The sequence below is a fragment of the Oenanthe melanoleuca genome, chromosome 7, assembly GCF_029582105.1.
Source record: "Oenanthe melanoleuca isolate GR-GAL-2019-014 chromosome 7, OMel1.0, whole genome shotgun sequence".
In the NCBI taxonomy this organism is placed as follows: domain Eukaryota; kingdom Metazoa; phylum Chordata; class Aves; order Passeriformes; family Muscicapidae; genus Oenanthe; species Oenanthe melanoleuca.
Genome location: NC_079341.1, coordinates 33582133 through 33609706, shown reverse-complemented (window position 1 = coordinate 33609706; position 27574 = coordinate 33582133). Strand labels below are relative to the sequence as shown.

Sequence of the window (27574 nt, the reverse complement as noted above, 5' to 3'; positions counted from 1 at the left end):
TTTTGGTTTAGACTTTGGGAATACCTTAGAGCCACCTTTCAGTGCCTTATGGGCACAAGAGAGCTGGAGGGGGACTTGGACAAGGGCCTGGAGTGGCAGAAGAAAAGGGAGTGGCTTCACCTGAGCAGAGGGCAGGGACAGATGGGATGTAAGGAAGAAATTCTTCCCTGTGAATGTAGTTGAGGTCCTGGCACAGGTTGCCCAGAGAAGCTGTGGCTGTCCCTGGAAGTGTCCAAGGCCAGGTTGGATGGAGCTTGGAGCAGCCTGGTCTAGTGCGAGGTATCCCAGTCCATGGCAGGAGATTTGGAACAAGATGATCTTTAAAGTCCATTCCCACCCAAACCCTTGTGTGATCAAGGAATAAATAGAAAAAAAATTAAATTTGGCATCAAAGATAACAAGTGTTACTGCAACACATACTGAGAAATTTTGGCTTAACCTTGTGCATAACTTTATGCCTGTGATTGCCAGTAGTTTTGGTGTGAGCCACTCATCTGCTTGATGCTGTTCCCCATCACAAAGAAGTGATTGTTTTATTTTATTTTCAATAAGCACATCTATTCAAATCATGGAAACACAACCTAAATGAGCAGAGCCCCCAATTCACTTTTGCAAGCAGAGCTGTTGGAACCTGTAGAGATTCTTGTACCAAACCCAGGGTATTTGGGAATGATTCTTATTGTTTTTACACTTGCACCTTTTTGTACTGTTTTTATTTAGTGTCATTTCACTAAATAATGGTTTAGTTTAATCCTAACTTGAAAGACCTGCTTTAAAGCTGCATGCAGTGACTGATTTTCTTTTGAAGACCTGAATCTATTTACAGAATCTCACTACTGTTTTTAACTAACTTCTTTGCAATGTTTTCTTTCAACTTTGGAAATTCATTAGCTGTAAACCACGTGTAAAATGTCTTCAGTCTTTGAACTGATGTTTTATTTAGAAGCCTGGCATATCTGTGAATCTAAATTAAAAACAAAAAGCCATTTAGTGAGGAAATAATAACAAAACATTACAAATAGTGTCTGAAGAGGCTTTTAGTTTGCTCAGGAAGTTTTCATTTTCTATAATTTGCTGCCTCATTATTTGTAATAGTGAAACTGCTCCTTACCAATCCCTTACATGAAGAAATGAAAGTTGTGTTTACAGTTCTGGGTGGAAAACACTGAGTTAGGCTTACTGGACCATATTCTGCATTGAAGTGAGGTGTAAGAACCCAGACTATTGCCTGAAGTAATCACATCCCCAGGATTGCAAGCAGCATTCTTGGTATCTTTTTGGAATGGTAAGATTCTCCAAAGTTTAAGGCTAAATGCACCTCAGAACTTGATGTCAGCTGGTCCAAAATTGGAGTGAAAGAACCTGGAGGTGAGTACTCAGCTGTTCCAGGAGCTGCACTGGTAGTGCTGGTGGATGGTTTTCTCTCCCCGGTTGTCAAGGGGTAATTCTTGCTCTGTTATTTAAAGATGGGGATTTTGATAGTAACTAAACTTTTCTTTATCATGGATGATTAAACTTAAGAGTCTTCTAATTTGAATAATTATGCTTCACCTACTTTTTCCAGCCCCAGAATACCTGCTTTTTTAGTGCTATCAATGCATAAACTCATTGTGGATAAATTGTAATGTGATTTTGTTTTTGATGAGTCATTGAGGTAGATGTTTTAATAATTTTGAAAAGTTAAGTAGCTTATGTAAAGAGTTGCTGAGTTGCATGTTTTTCTTGTTTTGTAAAGCATCAACATTTTTGTCAAAAAAATTGTGTGCTAAGTAACAGGTGAACATGATTAGAGGGATGGAGCACTTCTGCTACCAGGAAAGGCTGACAGAATTAGGATTGTTCAGCCTGGAAAAGAGAAACTTCAGGGTGATGTAATTGTGAACTTCTAGTACCTGAAGGGAACCTATAAAATGGAGAGAGACTATTTATGTGCTTCTGGAGTGACCAAGGGGGAATGGATTCACACTGACAGAGGACAGGCTGAGATGGGATACTGGGAAGGAATTCCTCCCTATGAAGGTGGGCCGGCCCTGGCAAGGTTGCCCAGAGAAGCTGTGGCTGCTCCATGCCTGGAGTGTCCAAGGCCAGGTTGGATGGGGCTTGGAGCAGCCTGGGATAGTGGCAGGTGTCCCTGCTGTGGCAGGGGGTGGAACTGGATGAGATATGTCCCTTCCAACCCAAACCATGCTGTGGTTTTGTCTCTGTGACCAATATAAAGTGACTATTTGCAAGTCATGTATGTTTTGTAACTGCTGCATCTTCCTAAGCAGCATCTTTCAGAAAGTTCAGTGTGTTCTCTGAATATAAAGCAGTTTGGCAACACTGGAAATGCTTTAGAGAACAGCAGTGACTTGTTATATTGAAAGACTTGAAGAGGCAATACATTAGGCTAAAAGCAGTGGCAGTACCTGCAGAGCTCACTGTACGTGCCCTTAAGCAAAAGATAATAATTAGTTGGTCGTATTCCCCTGCAAACCTGCCCAAGTGTTGATGTTTATGAATTACAAAGATCACCAACTCGAGCTCTGAGCTGCAAGAGTTGTTTATGCCCTTTAAATTTTTAATGTACCTGTAAGATGTTTTGATGAGGGCATTTAATCCAAAGGGATTTGCATGCCATAATCATACCACTGGTGATTCCAGCACAAAAGTGAGGGTAGCTCTTCAAAATATTTTGAGTGCTAACTTCCACTTCAGTATTAATAATGAACATTAAGAACATCTCTGGAAAAATCTTCATATTTTGTTGGCCAAACAGGATTTGGTTGCTTGTGGGATGATGGTCATTAAAAGTGGTGAAGTATCTGCTGTTGGGTAGCCTGAGGAGTCACATCTTAGGAATACCTGCTTTGCTAATTAGTTCATACACATTCAGCTCAAGTGATTTGCACTTCAGTCAAAATGAAATATTTAACTAGAATTGACTTTCCTCAGCATTCTGGTAGAGTGGGTGCTGCTGCTGTCTTCCCTAAAACCACAGGTGTAAGAAATTTGACTTAAATAAAAATAAAATGTAAATGATAATAGCAAGTTTACACAGGATAGGAGTAGTTTTTTTTATGTATAATTAGTAATACATTGAAAAATATATAATGTGTATACATATATATAATTAAGTGTATAATTTTTACCCATGTATCTTTTAAAGCACGTGTATACAGATGCCTTAGAGTTTTACTTCTTTCTTATTTCAGAAGTCTCAGTGTTTCATTGAATATTCCTGTAAACACAGCAAAACTGGTAAAAAATGGGTCTGAGCCTCCTTGTGCTAAGTATTCCATGTTTGATGGAGATGTGGTGAGCTGTGGATTAGCTGAATTTGGGGAAAAAAATACAAATTTATTTTTTTTTATCAACTGGAGGATGTTTACATCAAGTCTTAATATGAAAGCTCCTTGAGTTATCAGGTTTGAGTTCTGCTTAGCAAAAGAACCATAAATTTTCACCTGGAGATGGAAGGAAATGACATAATTATTAATAGCAATTATTTTCACATCACAGGATTACAAAATTATTTGTGTTGGAAGGAACCGTAAAGATCTTCTAGTTGGTTTTGGTGAGAAAATATTGGGAAAAATAAAGAATCATGTGTGGATATATTACCTGAACCATATTCAAACCAATTTAAATCTGAGCTATCTCCACTGAAGGATAAGAGTGGGAGGAGTTTTTCACCAGGCAAGGCAAAATATCAAAGTGACAAATTACAGTAGCCAATCTGAGGAGATACAGCTAATTCTTGAGCTGCAGAGCTCAGGTGAGACCATCTCTAATATAAATACAACTGGTGGTATTTGGGTATAATTCCATTAGTTGTCACGGCTCTGTTTAGGAGATCCCATTGTGCCAGTGTGTGACAGGTAGTGGTGGCTTCATGTGGAGTGTGAGTATAAATCTGGGACATGTTTGGAACATGTATGTTCATCATCTTATATATTACATAAAATAGACATATGTATATAATATTTTTTATAAACATCAACTTGGTAGCAAAGGCTATTACCATTGGCTATTATATAATATATCAAAATATATAATATAACATAGATTATTCCATGTGAGCCCAGTCCTGGGAGCTCTCATGTGAGTAGGTGCATGAGAGAGGCTGGCAGAAGCAGACCTGGTGTATATTTTAGAAGCCTTTGGTTAACAGCAGCCCTATTTCAGCCATGTGCTTTTCTGGAAAACAGTGCTTTCTTAGAAAATTTTAAGCCAACTGGCATTTTAACTTAAGTTCTGTAGTGTTGGTAGCCTCCCTCACAGTTTCTCAGTAAATCTCCTCTAGGAGGTTTTTCAAAGCTTTAGTTATGATCCATTAATGTGAAATGAGTTAATTTAAGCTCAGATATCTCTCAAATGATCATGTGAGCGGAATCTTCAGACTTTTTTCTACTGCTTACCTGTTTCTGATTTTTCAGGTAAAATAAAGTCACTTCTCTGCTCTAGCAACTATACAGAATTCACACCTTGTTTATTTAATTCCATGTTTTCAAATATAGCTGTTTATTTTTTGAATATTTAAACCCAGGGCAAAGTGATTTAATTCTGTCAAATGCAGCCCTACCACCTTACATTTCTTTTACTGATTGTTTAGTGTAGGTGCTGCTGGCATAGTTTGCTAGGCTGGTGAAAACTGAAGAATCTCTGTAATAAAAAATATATATCTTTTTGCAGGAGAAATTAGTACAAAAATTTATTTGGAACATTGCAGCAAAATAATTGCCCTACTGATGTAATTTAATTGAAATGGTATGTACAATCCCAGTAACCTTTAGGCAGAAATAAATAATATCTACAAGTAAAGAGGTTTACACGTTCAGAAGATAAATTCCGTGAACATAACTGAGGCATTGAAGAGCCTGAACAGCAATTGTCAGAATTCTGTAAGAAAATGATTCCTCAGAGTTGTGAAACATTAAGGAAAGTACTTGTAGAGTCCCACCTAAACCCTGTAAACAGTGGATTTTTTCTTCTGCAAGAGGTAAGCAGTTGCTGCAGAGTGTTACTACTTCTGTGATAGTTGATTCATCCCTTTGCTATGCAAATTTTAAGTATACAAGGATTCAGTACTTTTATTTAAGAAATATGCCTGCAGGCTGTATTGGTAGGCTTTAGGGGGATATCTGGTTTGGTGTGAAATAAATAGTTGTTCAAAGATCACATGAATTTATGTCTTAGAAGATGAAAAGTGACGCTGTGAGTGTTTTGAGAGCACCCCCTGTACCCAGCACATGAGCTTGCCACTTGGTTTTGGTTTTTCAAAGAAACCTCACCAACCTCGTGGAAAATCACAGAGCAGCAATGTGTCACCTTAGAAATGCAAGAATTAAGGCTTGAATTTGAGACACCCCAAGCTCTGGAGGCTTGATCCTAGGAGTGAATCCTTGCTGGTGCTGGTCAAGGGAGTAGTTGCCTTTGCTCCAGCTTCTGTCTTCAGTCCAATTGAGTGCTCAGCTTTTAATGAAGGGATTTAAATGCCATATTTCAGGTTCATGTGCTAGTTATAGGCATCCAAGTCTGCATATTTTGAGTAAAACAGGAGGAAAGAAAAACAAACCTGAAAGCATTTGGGTGAGAGACAGCTTTGGTATTTACAGTTGGTGTTGAAGATTTGTCTTGCTAAAGAAAGCAAAGCATTTACTGAAAACCTATTTGCTGCCTAATATGAGCCACATTTTAATATATAATTACAAAGTTCTAATACAAATTTAATAAAATATTTGATTAAGCCCAGCCCCTTTTTATTCTGCTACTGTCAAAAATATTAATCAACTCCTTCCTACAGTGTGAAATTCACTCTTGGTGTGGTTTTACTATCCTTTCTGTCCCCCAGCATCATTCTTTCTGCAGTAGTTTCTTTTCTGCTGCAGAGGAACAGCCTGTTTGAGAAATATTTATTTTCTGTAAATAACTTTATCTTCATTTATATAACTGTAGTGACGACTTTTATGCCTTAATAATCTAAACTAAAGAAATTAACTTGCTTGTTACCTTTTGGTATAGATGACTGCTACTTCTGACTTGTAAATCAGCCCAGAAATGTAAATGCCTGAACTTGTTTGTTGTATGCATACTCAGGTAATAGCCGCTGAAATTAAAAATTATGATGCTTTTCTACATGAAAAAGTCATTACAGTGATTTAAAGAGTTGATGGAAATAGGTTGTTGCTCTCTAGGTGAGGTGGCAGCAGCCCTTCCTCATGTGCCTCTTTGTGTCTCCCTTTCCTACCTCCCCCAAATATACTCCTTCATCTTATCTTTGTCATTTTTAATTCTGTACTATTGTTTCCATTGAGAGGGATTAGTAAAGATAAATTTTAGCTTTCCTAGCATTAACTTTAGCTTGTATCTGTCACATGTTTCCTAGCTAAGCTAAATTCTGCTATTTTTTTTCTACCCTGTCACACTTCATTTGAAAGAATCAGTCTACCTAGAGCTGAGTACTGGGTTTTTAATGAGGAAAAATAATTAATAGTTGCATATTTTCAGAATTTTGGGGTTTTTTTGTGCAGCTAGCCTTTTCTGATTATCAGTGGCCATGGGAACAGTGCAGAGCTGTGGGCCCCTGTGTCTGGTGTTGCTTGGTGGAGGTACAGCTGCCAACCCAATGGCCAGAATGATGACCTCACCTGGCTGCTGGGAACTTCCAAATAGTGCCAATTAGGCATGGAAGTAATTAAAATAATGTACTTGGCACTGGTGAGGCCACATTTCAAATACTGTGTTCAGTTTTGGGCCCCTCATGACAAGGACATTGAGGGGCTGGAGTGTGTCCAGAGAAAAGGAATGGAGCTGGGGAAGAGTCTGGAGCACAAGTCTGATGAGGAGCAGCTGAGGGGCTTGGGGGGCTCAGCCTGGGCAAGTCATAAGTTGGTAAAACTGTTGACATGGAAACACATCATCCAACAACATGAAATAAACTTAACCTGTGTGTCCTGACCAGTCAGGATCTGTGTTACTGCATTTTTCTGTTCCCAAAAAGGCTGTGTGTTTATTATTTGTAGAGAGGAAGAGCAGAAAATGGTATTTTATAGAAAAGCTGCCTGTCTGCATCATGGCCTGTGCATATGTGAGAGCTGATGCTTTCTGCTGTTGCTTTAGGTGCAGATTTTTCTGTAGCACTTGCATGCTCAATTCGCTTTCTTGCCGTCTGATTTTCCCCATTCTGTCAAACAGTGCACAGATAATTGTTAAAATAGAAATTAGAATGATATTTAGGAGTGTTTTTTTTTTTTCCCCCTGAATTTGACAAAATTGCTGTATTTCATTTACATATTCAGGTTTTGTAGGTAGTGATTTCCTCCTGTGTGTAAGTAATGCTCTTAGCAGCGACACTGCTTTGAACTGTCACTTCATCCTGCTTGAAGTTAATTACTCAAAAACTGGGGGGTTTTCTATAATTTTTTTTTAGTTTCCTATCAAGCATCTCCCTCTGCTGAGGATGTCATTGTGAGCTAGGAATAGCTGCAGTAAAGAGCAGAGCAGTTGAACCTTTGAGTGTGTGCTGGAGTTCATGCCTTGTTCCTGGGGTCCCTGGCTTGGGGGAGATTTGGGAAGTCCTTAGCAGGCTCTGCAGTAAAACCCAAATATCCTCTCAATCCACAGTGCTTTAACTCTTTGCTCAGACTGCTTAGTAGGCACAGAAGGAGGGAGATAATATATTTTTAGTTTTCAAATTCAAAGAAACCTTTGAATTAAAGGAATTCTTGACAATTTTAAGTGCTCTGTTCTTGCTGTGTTTGTACCAGATGATGAGGAATGGGGTGGTTTTGATTTTTCTTTTGGAGTGGAGGAAAACCTATCCTATTTAATTTATATTGTGACAGTTTAAAGCATCAAATGGCACACTCTGTATTTCCTGTTCTCAGTAGTTTCTCCAAAAGGATTAGAAAAACAGGCTTCTTATGTTGGTGGTGTGAGTAGGACACTGAATATACCAGAATTTAGATACCAGGAGTTTGCTTTCAAAATAATTGCAAAGGATGATCTGATTTTTGAGATTTAATAACTTACTACCTGCAAAGTTGTACAGGTTGTGTGAGGATTTTTCTTGCCTTTGGGGGTAATGAAATACAAAACTTAAAATAGTTGTGATATATATTTTTTTTCTTTTTCTTTTTTTTTTTTTTTTTTAAAGAGAAAATAAGTGTCACAGCTCAAGAGACAACTCTATAGTGAAAGAATATGGGATCACAGGGTAATTCAGATTGGAACTGTTCTTTGGAGGCTACCTAGTCCCACCTCCTGCTCAGGGCAGAGTTGGCCATGAGCCCATGATATCTATATCCAAGAGTATGTAATCATGGAATACTTGAGTATTGCATGATCTCTCTGGAGTGTCTGCGTTTCATCTAGTGAAACTTTCTAGCTCACACTGAGGGATATCACGCACAAAGCTGCATTTATATTCTTTACATTTTAAAATGTGCCTTACAAAGGCTTCAGGTGATTATTTTTTTTCCTCAAGATTGTGTGGTCAGAATCCAGGCCACTGCAGGTTGAAGCAAGTATTTCCTTGGGCTGTGTTCTGGGATTATATGTAAAATAGAGAAGTATTTTTTTTTTCCTTGGCGCCAACAATGCCTTCCTTGCAGACATTTTTTTTCTGTAAAGATTTAGTAAGTCTAATAGTGACTATGAAATACTTATGTAAAGAATTGAATGAGGTCTTTTTTTCTATTGGCATTTGAAAGCCAGAAAAAAAGTGACTACTACAACAGAATTTTATTAATGAATGATTTACACTGGTTCCAGCTGTGACCATGTGATTAGTCCTTCACTGAGCAACAATGGGTATTTTCTTTTTGCTTTTATTTAATTTCCAAGAATGTGTCATCTGTTACGTTAACTGCTGCCAGTATATCCCGTATAAACTGGTATTTTTTATTTCCCTGAAGCATAAGATGAATACCCACCCATATCCTTCTGGAACTAGAAATAAATTGGGAATTTTATTGACTATATCTGATTCAGCAAGCCAAAATCATAAAAGTTAAAATATTTATTAAATGCACTAGACTGTAAGATGCCTTGCTCCCTGGTAGTGCAAAAGATAGGATTTTAAAAGTGAAAATATCTATCTTAATATTTTATTACAGCAATACAACGTGTTATAGAGGTGGACAAGCCTGCAGATTGAAATGTGGATAGTCCAGATTGTTCCTTTCCCTCGACCATATGGTGTAGTTCTAAAAGCCTTTTGTACGCTGTCTGTTCAGTTAATTGTAAACTCTGTCTTTAACGTACCTTAAAAATGAGATATATGTGAACTAAAAGTCAGCATATCCTCTGGTAAGTAAAGTTTGCTTGAATAAATCTCAATTCCCAGTCGTGGTCTCTTGGTAGATTTTCTTTCTGGGTGAATTTGCAAGTCTTTCACCGTTTCTTGGTAACGAATGTGAAGCCTGTGTGTGTGGAGAGACAGGTTTTTCCATTTCCTCCCCGGGAAGGGGGGGAGATTTGAGGATATAATGAACATTTCATAATATTTTTGCTTGGCAGACAGCTCTGCCAGTGGGTGATGTGCAGGAACATCGAAGATTTCTGACAGATGGATGGTAGGATTGCTAATACACCTACACACGGCGTCTGATGTTCCTGGTGCTGCTCTGATGCCCAAGAACCTCGTGCTCGTGCTTTGGTCTGATGGTGCCCAGTGAGGGGCTTCAGAAGAGCAGAACCAAGCTTCACTCAAGATCTTCATACACCACAGAGAGGGGTAATCCATTATAGTCCTCACAAAGCAGTTATTACAGAGGCAAATGGGTTTTTAACGTGATAGAGTTAAAAAATTAATTGTTAGAGAGTTTCAGAAGCAATTTTATCTTCTATTCTTTCACCATAAACTGTTTGGGAAAAGTGATTGTTTAGAATGCAGATAGTTGATATAGCTAAAGGGGGAAACACAAAAGAGTAGGAGTCTCACTGAAACTAATTTTCTGTGGGTTCCAACCTGGTTTTAAGTACTGAGAGTGTTTGTTCTGTGGCAGTTTCTGTGTGGCTTTGGAGATAAGAATCCACCAAAATTTAAAAAGAAAAAAAAAAGCAAAACCCATGACATTGGAAATCAAGCAAGAAGTAAATGACAGTGGAGAGTGAGATTAATGTGCTGAGAGACCTCTCATAATGAGACTTACTGATCTCTGTTGCATAGTTTTTGTGGGATTTCAGAGACTTCTCTCAATGGCTGAATACAGAGGAATTGGTAACCTTAGTGGATATTAAAAAAAAAAAAAAATGGAATATTTTTGTGCCTACAGAGGTGAAATAACCTCCTGACTTTTGTGCATGCAGAAATGGAGAAAAATTTAGCAAGCCATCTCAAAATGGAAACAAATAGTAACCAATAGCACATCTATTTCTTTCCAGTAGTTAGTATGCTTGTTCTGAAATAATGTAAAAATTGTGAGTTTAAGTAGTATGCTGGTAACTGAACAGCAAAAAGCTTGTTAGAAAATTGTTATTTTCCTTAAACTGGCTTTTCATGCTCCTAGGCCTAGAGAATCACATCCAGTCCCACCCTCTGCCATGGCAAGGACACCTCCCACAATCCCGAGTATCCTGCTCAGCTGCAGTGTGTCTGTGGGGATGCTGCATCCACTGACTGGCAAATTCCATGAAACAAGTGGCATTTGGTACTTTTCAGTGGGAGCCAGAGAAGGTGTCTGTGGGCAGAGCTTCTGTGTCTTGCAACTAAGTATATCAGAAGCTTTAAAGTGCAAGAAATCACATGTAATACTTAAAGGATCCAGCTGTAATTTTGAGATCTGAAGGAGAAAACAGTGGCTGAACATTTATTGCAGCTTCCATATGATGAGAGCAAGTTCTCAGAGCCTGCAAGATGCTGCTTGCAGAGTATATGAATAACAGAGCTCCCTGTTTTTACTGTGCACTGGCAAGTGTAGGCTCACTTCATTAGAGCAAGCAGTACAAACAAGATGTGCTAACTTGTGTGGTTTAAAAAAGGTCTAATTTAACTTTTCATGCTGATTCTAAAATAAGACAAATCAAGTCATAGAAAAAATCATATGACTTCAAAAACATTTGACAGTTTTTTTTTGTCAAAAAAATATTTTCTCAACTTGTATTTTAACACAAGTTTCTGTAACTTTGGTTGTCTGAATTTCCATTCAAAAACGTTTATTGTACCACCTTAGTTTACAAAACACCAGAGATGGCCACTATTATAGAGGGCAGTTTTGTTAAATTTTGTGAAAATAGCCAGAAGTGTGTAACTGGAGATTAGACAAGGAAAATAAAGCAAGAGAACTGTGAAGCTTTTGCTTCTGAAACCTTGAAGAAATGACTGTATTCAAACTGGAGGTTTTCTAACAAGGAGTGTGGCAAAATGGGCAAAGAGAAGAGTGTTTGAGGTTGTGGACTGTCAGATGGAGGATCATGCACAGGTTGGAGGTGAGAGTAGTTTGAGATGGGAAAAATTGATATGTGACCCATCAAGGTAGTTGTTGGTGTGCTGTTTGTAAATCAATCTTGTGTAGATTTTGTTATATCATTAAAAAAGTTTAAAGAAGTAAAAAAAGGTGATGTAGGACTAAGTAAAGGAAAATACAACATGAAGTAATGAGAAAAGAAGCTAAGAGAATGGGGGAAAATAGAAATTAAGAAACCTAAGTGAAAAGAGGAAATCACGGCTTCAGTTAAGAGAAACAATTCATATGGTTTCAAGAAGTGTGGATTTTCCTTTTGAAGATGGAATTCATCAGCTATCCAGATGAAGAGGATACAATTTTGTCTCATTTTCATAATGAAATAATGGAAGTGCAATCTGGGTAAAAGATGTATTTTTCTGTATTTTCTTAGAAGGGATGATGTTAATGATAAATTAACACTTTTTCAGAATATTTTTCTCAAATGCGTCAAAGTGTCAAGTAAAGTTCTGCTGGTATGAAAGAGAATGTATGTTGTGGTGGCTGGGAGTAGGGACGAGAGTCACTGCTCCTTTCTTCTGCTCTTGGCTTTACTGTAAAACTACTGTTGGAGAATGGTGCAAATCACCATTTTTAATTCAGGTTTTCTCATCTGTAAAGCAGAGATAATACCTGCCTATCTCACAGGAGCATTACAAGGTTTAATTAGTGTTTGTTAAGCTCTTCAGCATTTTTGGATAAAAGCAGATAAATGAAACCTCTTGTTGTTAATAATGGGAAAACCCCAGGCCGAAGGTGTAGCATGATTTTGGGGTTGGAGGGAGGAGATAGAATAATTAAAGTTTGTTTAAAGCATATTTAGACAGAATAATTGACAATGTTTAGTTAGAAGTTCTATTATTAGTTTTGTGTAAGAATTCAAGCTTTCTCTTACAAATTGCTAGTAATCTGAGCTTGTACACAGATCAAGTGTTTTATTTTAGAATCATAGAATGGTTTGAGTTGTGAGACCTTAAAAATGATGTAGTTTCAACCCCCTGCCATGAGCAGAGACACTTTTCACTATCCCAGGTTGCTCCAAGCCGCAACCAACCTGACCATGGACACTCCCAGGCTTTGAGCATGTTAATATAGGACTCCTTTGACTTTGCAGAGTTCAATAAATCATCTATATTCCATTTTTACTTCCATTTCCTTATAGTCTGTCTATATACATACAAAACCAAACCAAGTATTTCTCTGTCATCAAACACCATGTCAAGGTTTCTAGGACTGAAGTGTAGTATTTAGAGGCTGTGGGCTTTGGAATAACAAATCAGTAGGCAACAGTAGTTAGAAACATGAGAAGTTCTGTGTATGCATGAATGTGTCTCTACAGTATAATTTAAGCAACCCTGTAATATGGCCAGGAGGAAATTTTTGAGAAAATCATTGACAAAAGTAATTGAGTGAAATAGTGTTGAGTGATAAGAAAATCAGTGGGGGATTAACCTTGCTAAAGCTTGTTTCTGAAGCTTTTTTTTCCCTATTCAGATAGGATATAGTCAAAGTAACCATTCTAGTTGCAGTCAAAGGAAACGCTGTGTGTATTCCCCAGCACGTTTCTTAGAATCTACTGTGCCTGTAAACTCCAACTTTACAAACATAGTGGTGTGTCAGCAACATCCCAGGTGTCATTATAAATGCCAGCAGTATGTAAGTGGTATTTGTAAATAAGCCCAGACAAGTGAAATGGTCTGTGTTAGTCAACCATTCTGCACCTTGGATACATTGAAGGCTGATGCTTGGTTGAGTAGCTAAACTAAATATCAAGTAGTGTTACACAGCTTGAAAAGAAACTCATCTCTAAAGAGAAAAAGCAGACTTTTTTCATTCTGTTAATGCCCAAGATGATGTTTCCGTGAGTGTTAAGAAACCAACTGTCTATAGACTCCAGGAAAAATGGTTTATGGATCTCTTGCCCATGCTCATTCAGAGCTTCAATAGGGAGGCAGAGTGCTGCAGCTCTGAAGAGTAGCTTGAATCATCTTGCATGAATATTGCTCTCTCCAAAGATATTGGCATGCAAAACAGATTCTGTTCATCTTAGAGGATGTTGAATGCACCCCACATATGGCTTCATAACCACTTTGAGATGAACAGGCAGAGTTTGGATTAGTTTCTTGTCAGTGGAAGCAAATGTCTATGTGATCAATGCAGATAGGTGGAAATAATTCCCTTTTCTCCAAGCATTTGCTTGGTGTTGCTTAATTTGGGTACCCTGTCTGTGTTTTTTTCCCACCATGTATGTTTTCTGAAGGGAACTTATTTTCCTTCCTGCCCTTTCCCATTCTTTGTAATTATATCTTATCTTCAGTGGTCCAAGGGGGAGAGCATCTTCCAGATTTATTTCTGCCCTAAGGGTGGGGCTAAATCAGTTTCATAAGAACCTTCAAGTATCTACTGCTAACAAAGCTTTGTGGGATTAGTCTCTGCTTAAACACTGATGGGAAGATGGGATCTGAAAATATTCAGAAAGATCTGCATCATTTACTCTGTAGTAAGGCCCATGTAACACCTCTCTGGGTTTCAGATGCACTTAATGAAAGTGATTTTTGAAAATCACGGCGTAAATATATTATTGAATATAGATTTAATGTTATCTCCATCACCAAAGCACTTCCAGGTCTCTAGTCTAACCTTACTCTTGTCAGTCTGGAGCCATTTACTTTTGTCCTGTCTCTCCCATGTCCCAAGAACCTCTCCAGCTCTCCTTTAGGCACCAGAAGGTGCTTTGAGATCTCCCTGGAGGCTTCTCCAGGTGAGTGCCCCCAGCTCTCCCAGCCTGGCTCCAGAGCAGAGGGGCTCCAGCCCTCAAAGCATCCTTGTGACCTCCTTTGGATCCTCTCCATGTCCTTTGTACATAGAAATTAACCAGAAATTTCATCTGTAGCATTGCTGTTGGTCTGACTGCATGTGGAACACTATTGTGAGGTAACACTGCCTTGATTACAGAGGCATTTCCAAACTGTCCATATGCTGTTCTCCAAGCCTCCAAGAGCTGCTTATGGCTGCTGTGAATGCTTAACTGGGGGTATTGCCAAAAATTTCCCAGTGGCCAGAGTAACTGCACAACCCTGATGTCTTTAGTAGGAGTCAGAACAGATCTTTAACTTGATGGCAAAGCTTGTGGTATTTGTGGCTTTGAAATGAAGAAGTGGGAATATTAAGCACAGACTTTGCGTGTGTGAGGTGTGAGTGGTTTCTTGCATTGCCTTCTAATGGTATTTCTGGGATTTTTATCAGCAGAGTCAGCAAGAGCACCTACTAATAACGAGCTAAACTTTAGCTTGTATCTTCCACTAATGACCTTAAAATGGTTCCATCAGCTCTGAGCCCTGCAGTGAATATGTTTTGTTCTCTGCACCCCTGCAGTCATGGCCATTATAAACCATACTGAATGTTCCTGAGCTCCTAATCCTGGAAGTGTCCAAGGCCAGGCTGGGTGGGGTGTGCAGCAGTCTGCTCTAGTGAGGGGTGTCCTTGCCTGCAGGGTTGGAACATGATAACCTTAAAGGTCTCTTCAAACCCAAACTATTCAGTGATTCTTAGTGTTGCATCAGTGTGTGGGAGGAGTGTGCCATGTTCTGCAGGTTCTGTGGTGGTACAAGTGGAAGGAGCTGATAAGTGACAGCATAATTTCGGTTTTGTTGGGCAGGATGTTTTATTTTGATAAGGATTTTCAGGTTTTGAAGAAAAGTTTTATGAGTGTGGCGGATTACTCAAGCACAGTAAATGGTTTTTGGACTCTCTTTTTAGATAGGTGCAAAAATGATTCCCAAGTGATTCTAAAGCTAAAATCCTAAGTGAGTTTCACTGATACATTCCTGATTTATAATGAAGTTAAATTAAAAAAAAAAAAAAAAATCTCTGTTTTTAATTCTTTTTGTTGAAGACTACAGTACTGGTTGTGGGTTATAGCCAGATTTCCTTATGTGCAATAAAAGCCAAGCTTTTTAAGGCCCAGGCTTCTTTGAGCATGATGATTTTAATGGCACTTTTCAGCCATCTGAGAAACTTCAAGGAAAAATTTACATCTTGATGTCCTCTGTGAGTGTCCTTGCCTTGCATTATCTGTGGCACTGTTAAAAAGGGCCACACTTGTTCAGTGTCTGTTAGGGTCTCCCCCAGACATGAATATTTATTCGCTTTGCAATATCTGTTTTGAAAACATCAGCTCAGAACCTAAACTTGTTTACAAAACAACCAAAATAACCTTCCAAAACAGATTGTTTTGAGATGCTTGTGTATCGCTTTTATTCATGGAAAACAAATATTTCCTGCAATGCTCACCATTTCAATTGGCAGATGATACCAGACATGTTTATTTAACTCGTGTCAGTGTTTTTCAGCTTTCTGCAATGTGTGTATCCATAGATACTTCCCAGTGAGGAGGCAGACCCCTTAACTTTCTGATGCTTGTGAAGTAAAATGTATAAATACATTTTTGTTCATTGCTTTAAGCCAATCCTTGAAGTATTTTGCAAACTCTGCAGACAAGAGGATGGAAACAAGTGACTTAAGTCAATAAATTTGCTATTCTTGGTTCAGCAGAGATGCTGGGGAACACTTACAGTGAGCTGTCAGAAAGCATTTTGGCCAGAATCTGGAGCCTTTAATATTTCTAGAGCCCTTTCAGAGGGCTTAGTCAAAGCCTGGTAGGTAAATTATTTACAGGAAACAGGGTGCTGCACCACTAAATCAAATTGGCAACTCCTATTGTGCTGGATTTATAAATTGATGTGGGTAACATGTCATCTACATGTCAAGTTGGAAATAGCATATAAATATTGTTAGCATGGAAAAATATGTTTAGTGCTGTATGAAGCCCTCATTCAGTATTGTGTGGTTTGCTATTGACTCTGAGAGCTTTTGAGGGGTTTCTAAAAGCCATAACATGCTGCTGACTGCACAGAAGTTAATGAGAGGTATTTCTGTTCTTGTGGCTTCATAGCATGAAGCCCTGGTTCAGCTCTCTCCTGAGGTGTTGGGCAGGTGAAAGACCAAAAAAGTATTTCATCTGTTGAATTTTAGTACTTAATATTTAAAACTGAGATCTTTTTTTGTACAGGTAATTTCAGCTTTCAAATTACTTTGTGAATCCTGAGAGCTTCATACTCACACTGCTGTAGGGATCCAGTACTTAAATGTTGCGTCTTATAAACAATAACTTGATCATTTATTCTCTTCCCTTGGTGAAGGATTTCATAGGTTGGCAAAATCCTCATGATTTGTCCTTTTGTATTGTTTAATTGCAGGTCTCATGGCGAAAAACACAGAAGGTTTTTGAAGTCTGTTTTCCATCATGGTTGAAATAAATTTTCAAGCAAACTTACTGGCATGTCTTGTGAACTTTGTATCACAGAATAGTTTGGGTTGGAAGAGACCTTAAAGCTCACCCTGTTCCCACTCTCTGTCCTGCCCAGGGACACCTCTCACTATCCCAGGTTGCTCCAAGCCCCATCCAGGCTGGCCTTGGACACATCCAGGGATGCAGGAGCAGCCACAGCTTCTCTGGGCACCCTGTACCAGGGCCTCCCCACCCTCACAGAGAAGAGTTTTGTCCTCATATCTCATCTAACCTTCCTGGTGTGAATCTGTTCCCTGTGCCCTGTCCCTCCATCCCTTGTCCCCAGTCCCTCTCCAGCTCTTCTGGAGCCCCTTTAAGCCCTGAAAGGAGCTCTGAGCTCTCCCTGGAGCCTTCTCTCCTCCAGGTGAACATTCTTAGCTCTCCATCCTGGCTTTACCAAGTCCACATCTGTCATACTGAGGACCCCAGAGCTGGATGCAGCTCTGCAGTTGGGATCTTATGGGAGCAGAGGGGCAGAATCCCCTTCCTTGGCCTGCTGCCCCCAAGGCTTTGGATGCAGCCCAGGACAGAGTTGGCTTTCTGGCCACCTGCCCTCAGGATTGCTCCGGTGTGTGGGACCCCTCCCTGATTTCACAGCTGAACTTGATTTGACAGTAGATCTCATTCCATCCTTTCTCTGGACTCAAGGTGTGACTGAAGATGCAGATCCTTTCATCACATATTCAAAGGGATACCTTCTGACTGCAAAAGAAATCTGGCTTGTGCCCACTCAAGTGTTGCTGCCAAACATCTCAGGCTACCGAGCCTAATGTTTAAATTAACTCTTGCAATTCCAACTTTTATACAAGAGCATATTTAATTTAATTCCTCAATCCCAAATTCTGTGGACACGAGTGATTTGTTCTTCACTTAGCATTTTGCTACTTCAAATTTGCTGGGGAAAACAAATCAACTTTTTGATGTAGGGTGATTTTTTATTACCTCACAGAGTGAATAATGATGGCTTCTAGCAAGTACTTTGTCTTTTAATCAATCAGCTAATATGAACTGTAGACTGAGACTTTCAAATAAAATTAGTTAAAATATTTGTGACTTTTTAAAATGAATACATTGGTTCTTTAAACTGACCATGAACGCACACTGTAATTCTTACCTTTCTGTACAGAAACTGGTCTGAAGCTCAGAGCTGTGGAGCACATTTCTCATCATCTTCCTAATAAATCAGAGGAATTTCAAAATGCCAGCCCATTATTACCAGACTGGGGCTTTTTCTATAATAGGGAACTAGCAACTAATATGTCTCCTGTCAAATTTAAAAATAGTGCTACATCTCCCATTACCACACCTATTAGTTCCCTCTGCTCTCAGAGATACTCTAAATCAAGGATCCTTCATTTATTTAAACCTAATGTAAGCCTTCAGCATCATCAGTGCTATCAAATTTACAGTCCTAGGTGCAACACTGGAAATGTTGAGTCCTGTAAACTGTGTTGATCCTTCATGTGCTGTAAATAAGTTTGATAAAGCCAGCATATCATTTAGCAATTTAGCAGTCTCTGTTAAAATAAGTTTTCATTTTTCCAGGCTTCTGAAATATATGGCAAATGGGAGCTTATAATTAATTGTTAAATCAGAGTAACTAATTTTCTCTTGGAGCCAATTGCAAGCCCAGAATACTCTTGTGTGAGGTTATACTCTCATATTAGAATTGTATCTTTTTAAATTTTACCTTGTTTAAAAAAATCCTGTTAGTGGTGGAAGAGCTCCTCAAAATAAAGTAAAACTTTTTGTGAAGATAATTATTTAATATTTTCTGCTTTGCATGATACTCATGTCAACTTCTTTAAATCTATTTGGACCATTAGAGGGAGGAGACAGAGGAGCAAATCCTGTGGAAGAGTTAATTTGGTTTGCTGGTGATGGGTGATCATGGCTGTAATTTTTTCCCTGGCAGAACACAGCCCTGGTTCTCCATCACACCTTTTCTGTGTCTTCTTCTATCTTGCCTTTCTTTGGAAGAAAATGCTATCCTAATTAAATATTAACAATTCTTAATTTTCCTTTGTTAATCTGAATTTGTGAAAATAGTTTGCAGAGTACTGAATATCCTTCATACCATGTCCTGAGTAGTATTTAGTCCTATTTGTACAATTTAGGAGGTCAATTAGACACAAAGAAACCAAGTTGCATGTTTAATTGCCGCTCCCAATGTAGTGAGGAGGGCACATCAGTCAGGGAAATTTCCCTCAAAATGTGTCTTTGGAGTGTTGTGCTCCAAGGGGGATGGAGGCTTCCCCACTGAGGTAGCATTGACTGTTGTGGTTTTGAGTTAACCACAAATGTGATGCACAGATGTCTTTCTCCACTGGAAAAAAAGCATAAATTGCAATAATTTATTCAGTATAGATTAAGATCTTCAAAGATGTTGACTGAGGAGGGCTAGAAGTATAGATGCAAAGTATTTATGACAGTCTCAGACTGTGTCAAGGAAGAAGGTGAAAGGAAAATTCTAGTGATTTTTTTTTTCTTTTTCTGTAACTGGAAAAAAAAATCTAATTTACAACAGAAAATTATGAAGGTCATTAGTGCCTTTACCTAGATAAAAGGATAAAACAATTTAAATTCTGAGTTTTAAAATGCATACACTGTATATGCATGAACAACTTTTTTCCTAAAGATTTATAGCAATATTTTTAGCAGTCTTAGCAGGGTAATGTGCAGATTTTACAGCATGTTACTTTCTAAACACAAAAACTCCAAAAGGAGCCTTTACTGTCTCTTGTGTCAGAGTGTCTCTGGATTGATAGCCATGGAACATCTTAAAACTCTTAGCTTCCAGTTTCTACTCTTCCATCTTAGGTTGAAAACTGAACCTGGCAGTCCTCACACTTTGCTTAAGATCAAACCACTTCTTTAAAAATTATGTTGTTTGCAATTCTGATTGCATCATAGAATCACAGGATCTTTTGGGTTGAAAGGAACCTTAAACCTCATCCAATAGTATCCCCTGCTATGGGCAGGGACACCTTCCACTGTCCAGCCTGGCCTTGGACACTTCTAGGGATCCAGGAGCAGCCACAGCTTTTCTGGGCACCCTGTGCAGTGCCTCTCCACCTCACAGGGGAGAATTTCCTCCTGATTTCTAATCTAAACCTACCTTCCTTCAGTTTAAAGCCATTCTCCTCGTTCTGTCGCTCCCTGCCCTTGTGTGTGCAGATGATAAGCACAGTAAAAATGAGATGTGGTATTTTACTGAAACCAAAGCAGGCTGGGCAGTCCATGCAGGTTTCATTCCTTGCTGCCTCCAGGTAATGGTAGATTTTGGCATTCTGTAGGTGTTTGCAACTCTCAGGTTGTGTGCATGGACCAGCCTGTGGTTTATGGGTGTCACCAGTAAATTAGTGTTACTGCTGCTCAGTCCAAATACAGGTGAACGATTTTGGTTTACCACATTCTCAAAAGAAGTGGAGGGCTTCTTGCTTTTTCCAGTTGATTTGTATAAAAGATAAATTGCCATTCTCGCTTATGCAGTTCAGTAATGACAAACCTCAGAACCGGTACTTTTGAATGATCTAAATACAAGTTAAATTTTGGTCAACCTTGAGATGTGATTGTGTTTAAGGTACAGCTTTGGGGTTTTGGTGAGTCATTCTCATGAGTGGGAGGGCAGTGCAGGCTCTTTCAGTCTCTGTGTGTGTATTTACAGCACATCCCCACTTCAGGTGGGGATGGGAGGGAGAAGGGACAGAGGAGGAAAGGTAAGGACTCTCAATAGTCCTTTGGAAAATCGCATTTTATTGCAATGTGGAGATGTTTTGCCTGTGTCAGCCATGCCAGCATGTTTATGTGAAACCATCAAAGATTTAAGTGTGTTGATGTCCACAGGTCATACCTGGTGGGTTGAGTTATCAGGCACTGAACCAACCACGTGTGCTCGGATACGGCGGCGGAATAAATTTCTCATATGTGTGGGACTGTGACGGTTAAAACAATCATCACTGAAACCATATACCTTATTTCCTGTAACTAATAGCAGATCTCTACCTGTGGAATATATTAACAATTATTCCTTTGGGTTTGGATGGCTGCTCAGCTGTTTTGTTGGACAGATATTTAGACGTGGTCTGTAATTTATGTTGTCTGAGTATGTCAATGAACAGAGCTAATTATGGCTTCCTGATGTGAGCTGTGCTGATGTTTGTGAAACCACACTTCTGCATGTAAGACAGAGTGAACGTGTGTTCTTTAATAAATTGTGGAAAATGAGGGGTTTTCTCTGCCTAGGTTGGTTAACAAAAATACCTATGCTGGCGTTCACCTAGAGTTTAAAAAGAAGCTATGGTTTTGTGGCTGGTTGAACAGTTAATTCTTCTGTGCCTTTAAAGTAAATTTTAATTTATTACTCTGTACAGTACACAGACTTCCTTTTAAAAGGAAATTTTTGGTTCAAACAGCAGTGGCACTTTCAGAGACTCCATCACTTGCCGTGTTTCAGTGTGGGGTAGAGCTGCAGCAAGTGACAAAAGTCCTGGCTGAATGTCACTGTGAGCTGCTGGTTTTGAGACAGCACCTAATTACCCACCTACATTTCTCAATACTTCAATATACCTCTGTATTACTCATGTCATTTTGACACTGTTACCACTTTGAGGGAATTTTTTTTTTAGATGTGTAATGTGTATCCTGAGGACTGTGCTGCTCTGTATGGTAAAGACAGAGTAGGAAATTTTCAAAGGAAAGGATCCTGCAGCCGTGTGGATGGGGTTGAGCTGTTTGAGGAACACCCAGGATTGCTGGCTCCAGAGAGGAAATACTGTAATGAGAAAGGGGAAGCAGTTCTGTTTTTCTAATATTTGTTGTTTTCTTTGAAATGGGGAAAAGAATACCTGGAGTGATTTATATTTAATTGAGGATTGCATTCCATCAGATACGGTGAATGTTCTCAGGCCATTTATCAGCTGTGTCTTTTGGAGACCTCTGAGGAGTTTATGGTACATATTTACCTTAACTTGGCTGGGTCAAGGGAAATAAAGCAAAAATAATAGCTGTTATTTTTGTATGTGAACAAAACTGGAAGTCATGTGGGTGAAATATGAGCCAAATGACCATGTCCTAGCTCCTCTGTGTCTTTCTAAGTACAAGAAATTATTAGTTATATATAATATAATTTCCTTAGCGTTATCAGTGTATCTTTTAAAAACAGAAGATTTATTGACTTTTTAGTTGCTTCATCTTAGTCAAGCCCTGAAGTGAATGTGACATGTATTGTACTGCTATTATTCTTTAGTAGTATCTTATATAGGTAACATCTCATTTAAAGAAAACAAACAACAAAAAAGAATAAAATAAACCATATACTGCTTCTTAAATAACATTACAACATTTTTTCTAAATTGAAATTTGGTGTATATTGCTGGTAATGTACAGAGATCACACGACAACAGAATGCCACAAGTGCTAGTGAGGATTTAAATAAGCAGTACCTACATGTTTTGGGGGGAGTGAGTTTTGTAAGAAAACCTTTGAGCTTTAGGTCGTCTCTGAAAAAAACGTGTCATTGCTGATTGTCACCCTCATGGGCTGCTGGCACGGGGTCTGTGAGTGTTATTGTGAAGAATTGCATATCAAGAGCTATCTCAACACCCACTCCGCGACACATCCACAATTTCAACCCAGTTTCCCAATGTAAATAGCCAAAGGGGGTTTATTGTATGGCAATACTTGTGCAATATTTGCATCATGCGGTTTCACTAATTGATCTAAAGGTAGGTAAATGCAGAATAAGTAGCTGAATGTCAGGGTCTTTAAGCAGGAGGAAGCACGAGGACTGAGCAATCTCTTACCGTCAGCCCGTACAGTCATTCTCTGTTCCCGTGAGGGATGTACAGTGAAAACTGGTGCAAAATAAAACCAAAGAGCACAGTGTGGGTTCAGCTAAACTTGGTGATAAAACCAGTTTCGGAACTAGTCTGGTGAAGTGTGATTTGATCAGATGCTTCATGAACAAATTGCTTTATTACTGATACTGCTAATGATTTGTAAATTAGTTGCAAGGCTCCCCGAGTGACTGACTCAGTGGCATTTACCAACTTTTCACATACCCCCATTTTTAGGGGCTGAATTTATAAAACGCTTCCCTTTAGTCTCTTGAATTAAATTTTCAGTGGCATTTGATGACAAGCATAGCATGATTAATTACAAATTGTTCTTTAGGTGAATAGTGCAGATTCTAAACCACAGCTTGTGTTTTTATAGCAGTTATTACCCTGCAGGCTCCAAAAGGGCTTTGGAGGAGAGACTATGATTTTGGTTACATCATTGTAAATTCAGAAAACGTCAGTGATCTCAAAAGTGTGATTTTTTTTGAAATTAGGTCAGTGGAAAAGAGATCAGAAACTGCTTTGCTACCTGAAAAGAAGCAAGCTCCAAAATGGAGTGAAGTATCTGCTTCCAGATGGCTTTACTTTTGATTTTGCAAAGAACATGTTTGTTAAAACAAGTAATTTATTTGAAATACTATGGAGGAGTGAATAATGGAGCAAATGATAACCTGAATCCAGACTGAATTAGGGCAAGAAAGTTGGAGCATGGAATGTTTTTTTCTCTTGCTGATTGTTCTGTAATGACCCAGAAGCTCTACATCACCATTTCATCTGGCACCATGGTGGGCCAACAGCCAATAGCTACCTAAAGGTTTCTTATGTTTTGTCTCCCAATTAAAGTGATTCAGTGTTTGGATTTTTGTTGCTGGTTAACTGATCTTTTGATAGCTACAGTGCACTTAAAAGGCCTTTTGTTTGTTTTCTGCCCTCTGATTACAGAATACATACTATTTTTAATGTGATCTTGAATCCAACTAAATTTCTCAACTATGGTTGAGATGATGATTGAGATTTTCAGGAGAATATGTAGTCTCTGTTGAATTCTCACTTCTTGTCACCAGAGGTTTTGGTAAGATAAGGATTACAGTCTGAAACCACTAGAAATTGCAGGTCAGGAAATGGGTATAAGGTCTTGCAATGTACGGTGTCAAACACGAGTCCTGAGTAACTGAATTTAGCAGGGAGTCCATCATTCTTAGGGAGTGTAGAGAGGGAAACCATCAGAGAGGTGTTTGTGGATGGTGAACACCTTTCAGGGTTTTGCTTTCAGCTTTTATGTGTGGTAGCTTTGCTCGAAGCATGTGAAAAGCAGCTTTTGAGTACCCCAAGGGTGTGACTCATGATGAGCAATAGTCACCGGGTTTTCATCTGTCCCCTCGCTTTGGGCAGCACGTTCTGCATCCTGTTTGTGAGCAGCTCTGTGGCTTTTTGTCTCAGAGCTTCCTTGAGCCTCCTCTAGTGTTCTCTTCCACCCACTTTGGAGTATTCAGAAGAAATAAGATGGTTACACTCCTGTTGCTGGGGTTGTGATCCCAGCTCCCAGCAGTGCAGGAGGGATGCCCCAACTGCTCTCTGCCTTTAAGTCTTTTACCCAAATTACTGTTACTGGCAACTGTTCTGGCTGAAGTGTGTTTCAATTGCTCTTTAGTTTCTTCTGCCATCAGGAAAAGGAGGGAAACCTATATCAGAATGAATAAGCTACATCCTAAGTTATGGAATAATTGACCATATTACGGAATTAGTGTGTAAAGTAGTTTTTAAATACCCAGTTGAAAACAAACACTAAATTCAAAATGCAGTGTGTTCCTAAGTCTTGCACATTTTCATTCATTTAAAATTTACAGACAGTATCTTTTAAAGGTCAAAATAATCTAGTCATCATAATTGCTAAGTAGCCTTTTCTGCAGTAACCTCATTAATATAATATTAAGGATTATATTACAAGGCCTTGCAGTATGTTTCTTCTTCTTCCAATATAACTTTCTTAAGTAATAACAACAACAACAATAATAATATGTTTCTAAAGTAAAATACTTCTGTGTCTTCATTTTCAGATTTCAGACAGTTCTGAAGTACTTGGAAAATGAGTGTCCTTCTCATTGAACCCTTTTATGGTGGCTCCCACAAACAGCTGATGGATCTTCTCCAGGAAGAGCTACAAGAAGATTGTGTCCTCTGCACACTCCCAGCCAAGAAGTGGCATTGGAAGGCACGGACTGCTGCTCTTTATTTCATGCAAACAGTGCCAACAAGTTCTAGTTACAGGTAACCAAGGGACTGAATAATTTCTAAACTCAAATTGCCACCAGGTCTCTTGAACTTACTCTTTGTCTGTATGCAAGGGTGTATGTGAGAGCAATTAAGGACTTGCAGTGGGCAGCACAGGTTTTTCTTCTTGAGGTATAACTGAGAAATTATGTTTTATTTAGAATTTCATAGACTGTTTTGTCTTGTGTCTCCAGTCCGTGAGAGTCTCTCAGTATCTGTGTACCTGATGTCTGTACATGTATGTGTGTCTCTTATTTGAAACTTTTCATGTGAGCTCAGTCATTCTGAAGGGTTTAAACTGTGCTTCACAGATTAGGCTGAGAGATGGCCCAGATGTGAACACTGCAAGCTTCCTCACGTGCCCTCCCCATGTATCTATTAGCAAGTCTGATTTATCAGTGTCCTGCTCAGGCTGACCTGGGGGATTAAGGGAGCAGTTTTATCTTAATGATGGTCCAGTTCAGTAACGTGCCAGCAACTGTGGGTGTCAATTATACATTTATGTAAGTGGCAAATTTCCATCAGCTAGAACCTGGGCTGATAAAAACAGGCGATTTAGGTCAACAAGATAGCTATCACATAGTGAGAATCAGCTCCTCCAGAGCCAAGCTGTCTCTAAACCCAGCAGTTTTGCTTGGCCTACCTGATCAGATGAGATGTGGTGAGGTGATTGTCTGGAGCAGTGAGATAGAGCTCTGCTCACATGTACAGAACATTGTGTGGAGACTGTGCACCTTCATGGGGAGAGACTGTTCATTCACATGGTTCTTTTAGCACAAGCAGCTGCAGAATGAACTTCAGGAGGACTCTGAGCAAACCTGAATGATGTGCCAGAGAGTCACAGTTCAGAACTGGGTCTGGTATTTTTTTACTGTGAGCGAGTAGGTGCTTCCTGAGGAAGGAATATCATTTTTCCAGAGTAGATTTGTGCTGTAGAAGGCTGCATTTGCTCAGTGTTACCCAGCACAATGTCTAAGCCATCTTGGAACACATATTGTGTAAATGTACACCTTTCCTGTGCCTGCTTTTGGCTCCCATTTAAAATAATCTCCCACCTCAAGCCAGACGTTATAATTAATTTTCCCCGTTTTGTCTTGTGCGAGGCATTTAGCACTGGTTTCCTCTTGCTTTCTTTTTGCAACAGTTTTGTTTTGGAGGAGTGTACATGACAAACTGTTATGTAAATTTGTCTTGTATCACAACCACATCCTCCAACGCATCACAATGTTATCTGTGTTCCTTCAAGGTCAGCAGCCCAAGCTGTCCAGCACTAACTGCATTAAACTAATCAGACATCACTCATAGACATACACTTCATTAGTTTAACTTACAGTTACATTGACCTAAGATAACTTAACTCCAATTTGTCAAGTAACCCACATCTTGGGGAAAGGGGGAGGGAGCGCTGACAAAAAAAACACAACAAAAAAAGCAAAATCCCACAAAAAACCCAACAACCCAACAAAAAAACCTCAACCCAGCAGCCTGAAAACTCACTTGAAGTTAATAAACTTGCAATCTGTCATAGACTTATGTGCAAATACAACCTTTACTGACAGCAGATAAATCTGATCTAACCAATGGAGCATCTTAAGGAGACGAGAGCGTTTTCTTTGCTGGTGCTGTTCGGGTTGGAGCAGAGGGAATCAAATAGTCAAAGTTGACAAAGATGCAATGGTTAAAATAGAATTTATACCTTGTCCTCGTGGGCAGCATAAAATTTTAGGATCAAGGGCTGATGTGGCTGGTGAGAGGAAAACTCATTAGAGGTACCTTCTACTTTACTTGCACATTTTTAATGTTTGTTTTGTAGTTGATGTTTCGATTATTTTATTAAGTTGAAAGTATAAGTGCATCAGATTCAACCTAGTGAGGATGACTGCTCTCCTATTATAAAAAAAATTGATTAAAATTAATTTTAATTCTGTTATTTCTAATCTTCCTAATAACCACCGAAGATCAACTTCCCAGGTAGTAGTTTATAAAGACAAAATTCCATTGCAAACTGGCAATACTGCATGTTTGGAATTGTACGTTTAAATATTTCAAATATTTAAACCTTCTTGTGAGGTCGTGGAAAATACCAAATTTGCATTACTTATAATATTGACATTATTTACAGAAAAAACCCTTTCTTTTATAAGTGCTTTCCATAAATGTGGCATTTCGTAAATACCTTGTTTTTATTTGTATGTGTAGTAGTGCAGAAAGGTCGCGGATATTTCAAGTGCAAACACTTGTGATAACAGAGCTGCCTTACTAAATCTTTATGTTCAAACTGTGTTTTATTTCAAGGTCCTGGTGTGTGTGAGAAGTAATACTGATGCCGTTAAGTCTGATGTTAGATACATTTTAGAGAAGTGGTATTGATATGTTTTAATAGAAGTCCAAGTCTTCTATCCATATAAACTGATTTTTGGGAGCAGGAAGGTTTGTTAGTTTAAATGTGACACTCAGCAAGTTAAGGAATAGTCTTAAAAAGTGCTTTTGAAACAAAGGATGCAGTCCAGAGCCATAGATGTTAAATCAGATACTCTGCAGTGAACAGAGAGTTTCTGTGATGAACTTGCTAATTGTTTTATCAGAGAGCAGACGTGTCCTCCCTTGAGCCCGAGCTAAAGCTGAGCTGGTAACAAACAGGACATTTAACGTTACTTTTGTGAACTGTACGGCCGCTCTCTTGGTGT

The 27574-nt window shown here is 38.9% G+C and overlaps 1 protein-coding gene across 10 annotated transcripts in view; it reads left to right on the top strand.

The window, feature by feature from the left end:
• Positions 1–27574, top strand: part of GTDC1 (glycosyltransferase like domain containing 1) — a 284555-nt gene that overhangs the window by 26563 nt on the left and 230418 nt on the right. For all 10 annotated transcript variants that reach the window (XR_008840915.1, XR_008840914.1, XM_056495914.1 and 7 more), the window contains one exon: positions 24674–24884. Coding sequence is in view for 8 of the 10 variants with exons in the window: in XM_056495914.1 (XP_056351889.1) it covers positions 24703–24884 (182 nt within the window). In the remaining 2 variants the exon portion in view is untranslated. The remainder of the gene's footprint in view (positions 1–24673; positions 24885–27574) is intronic.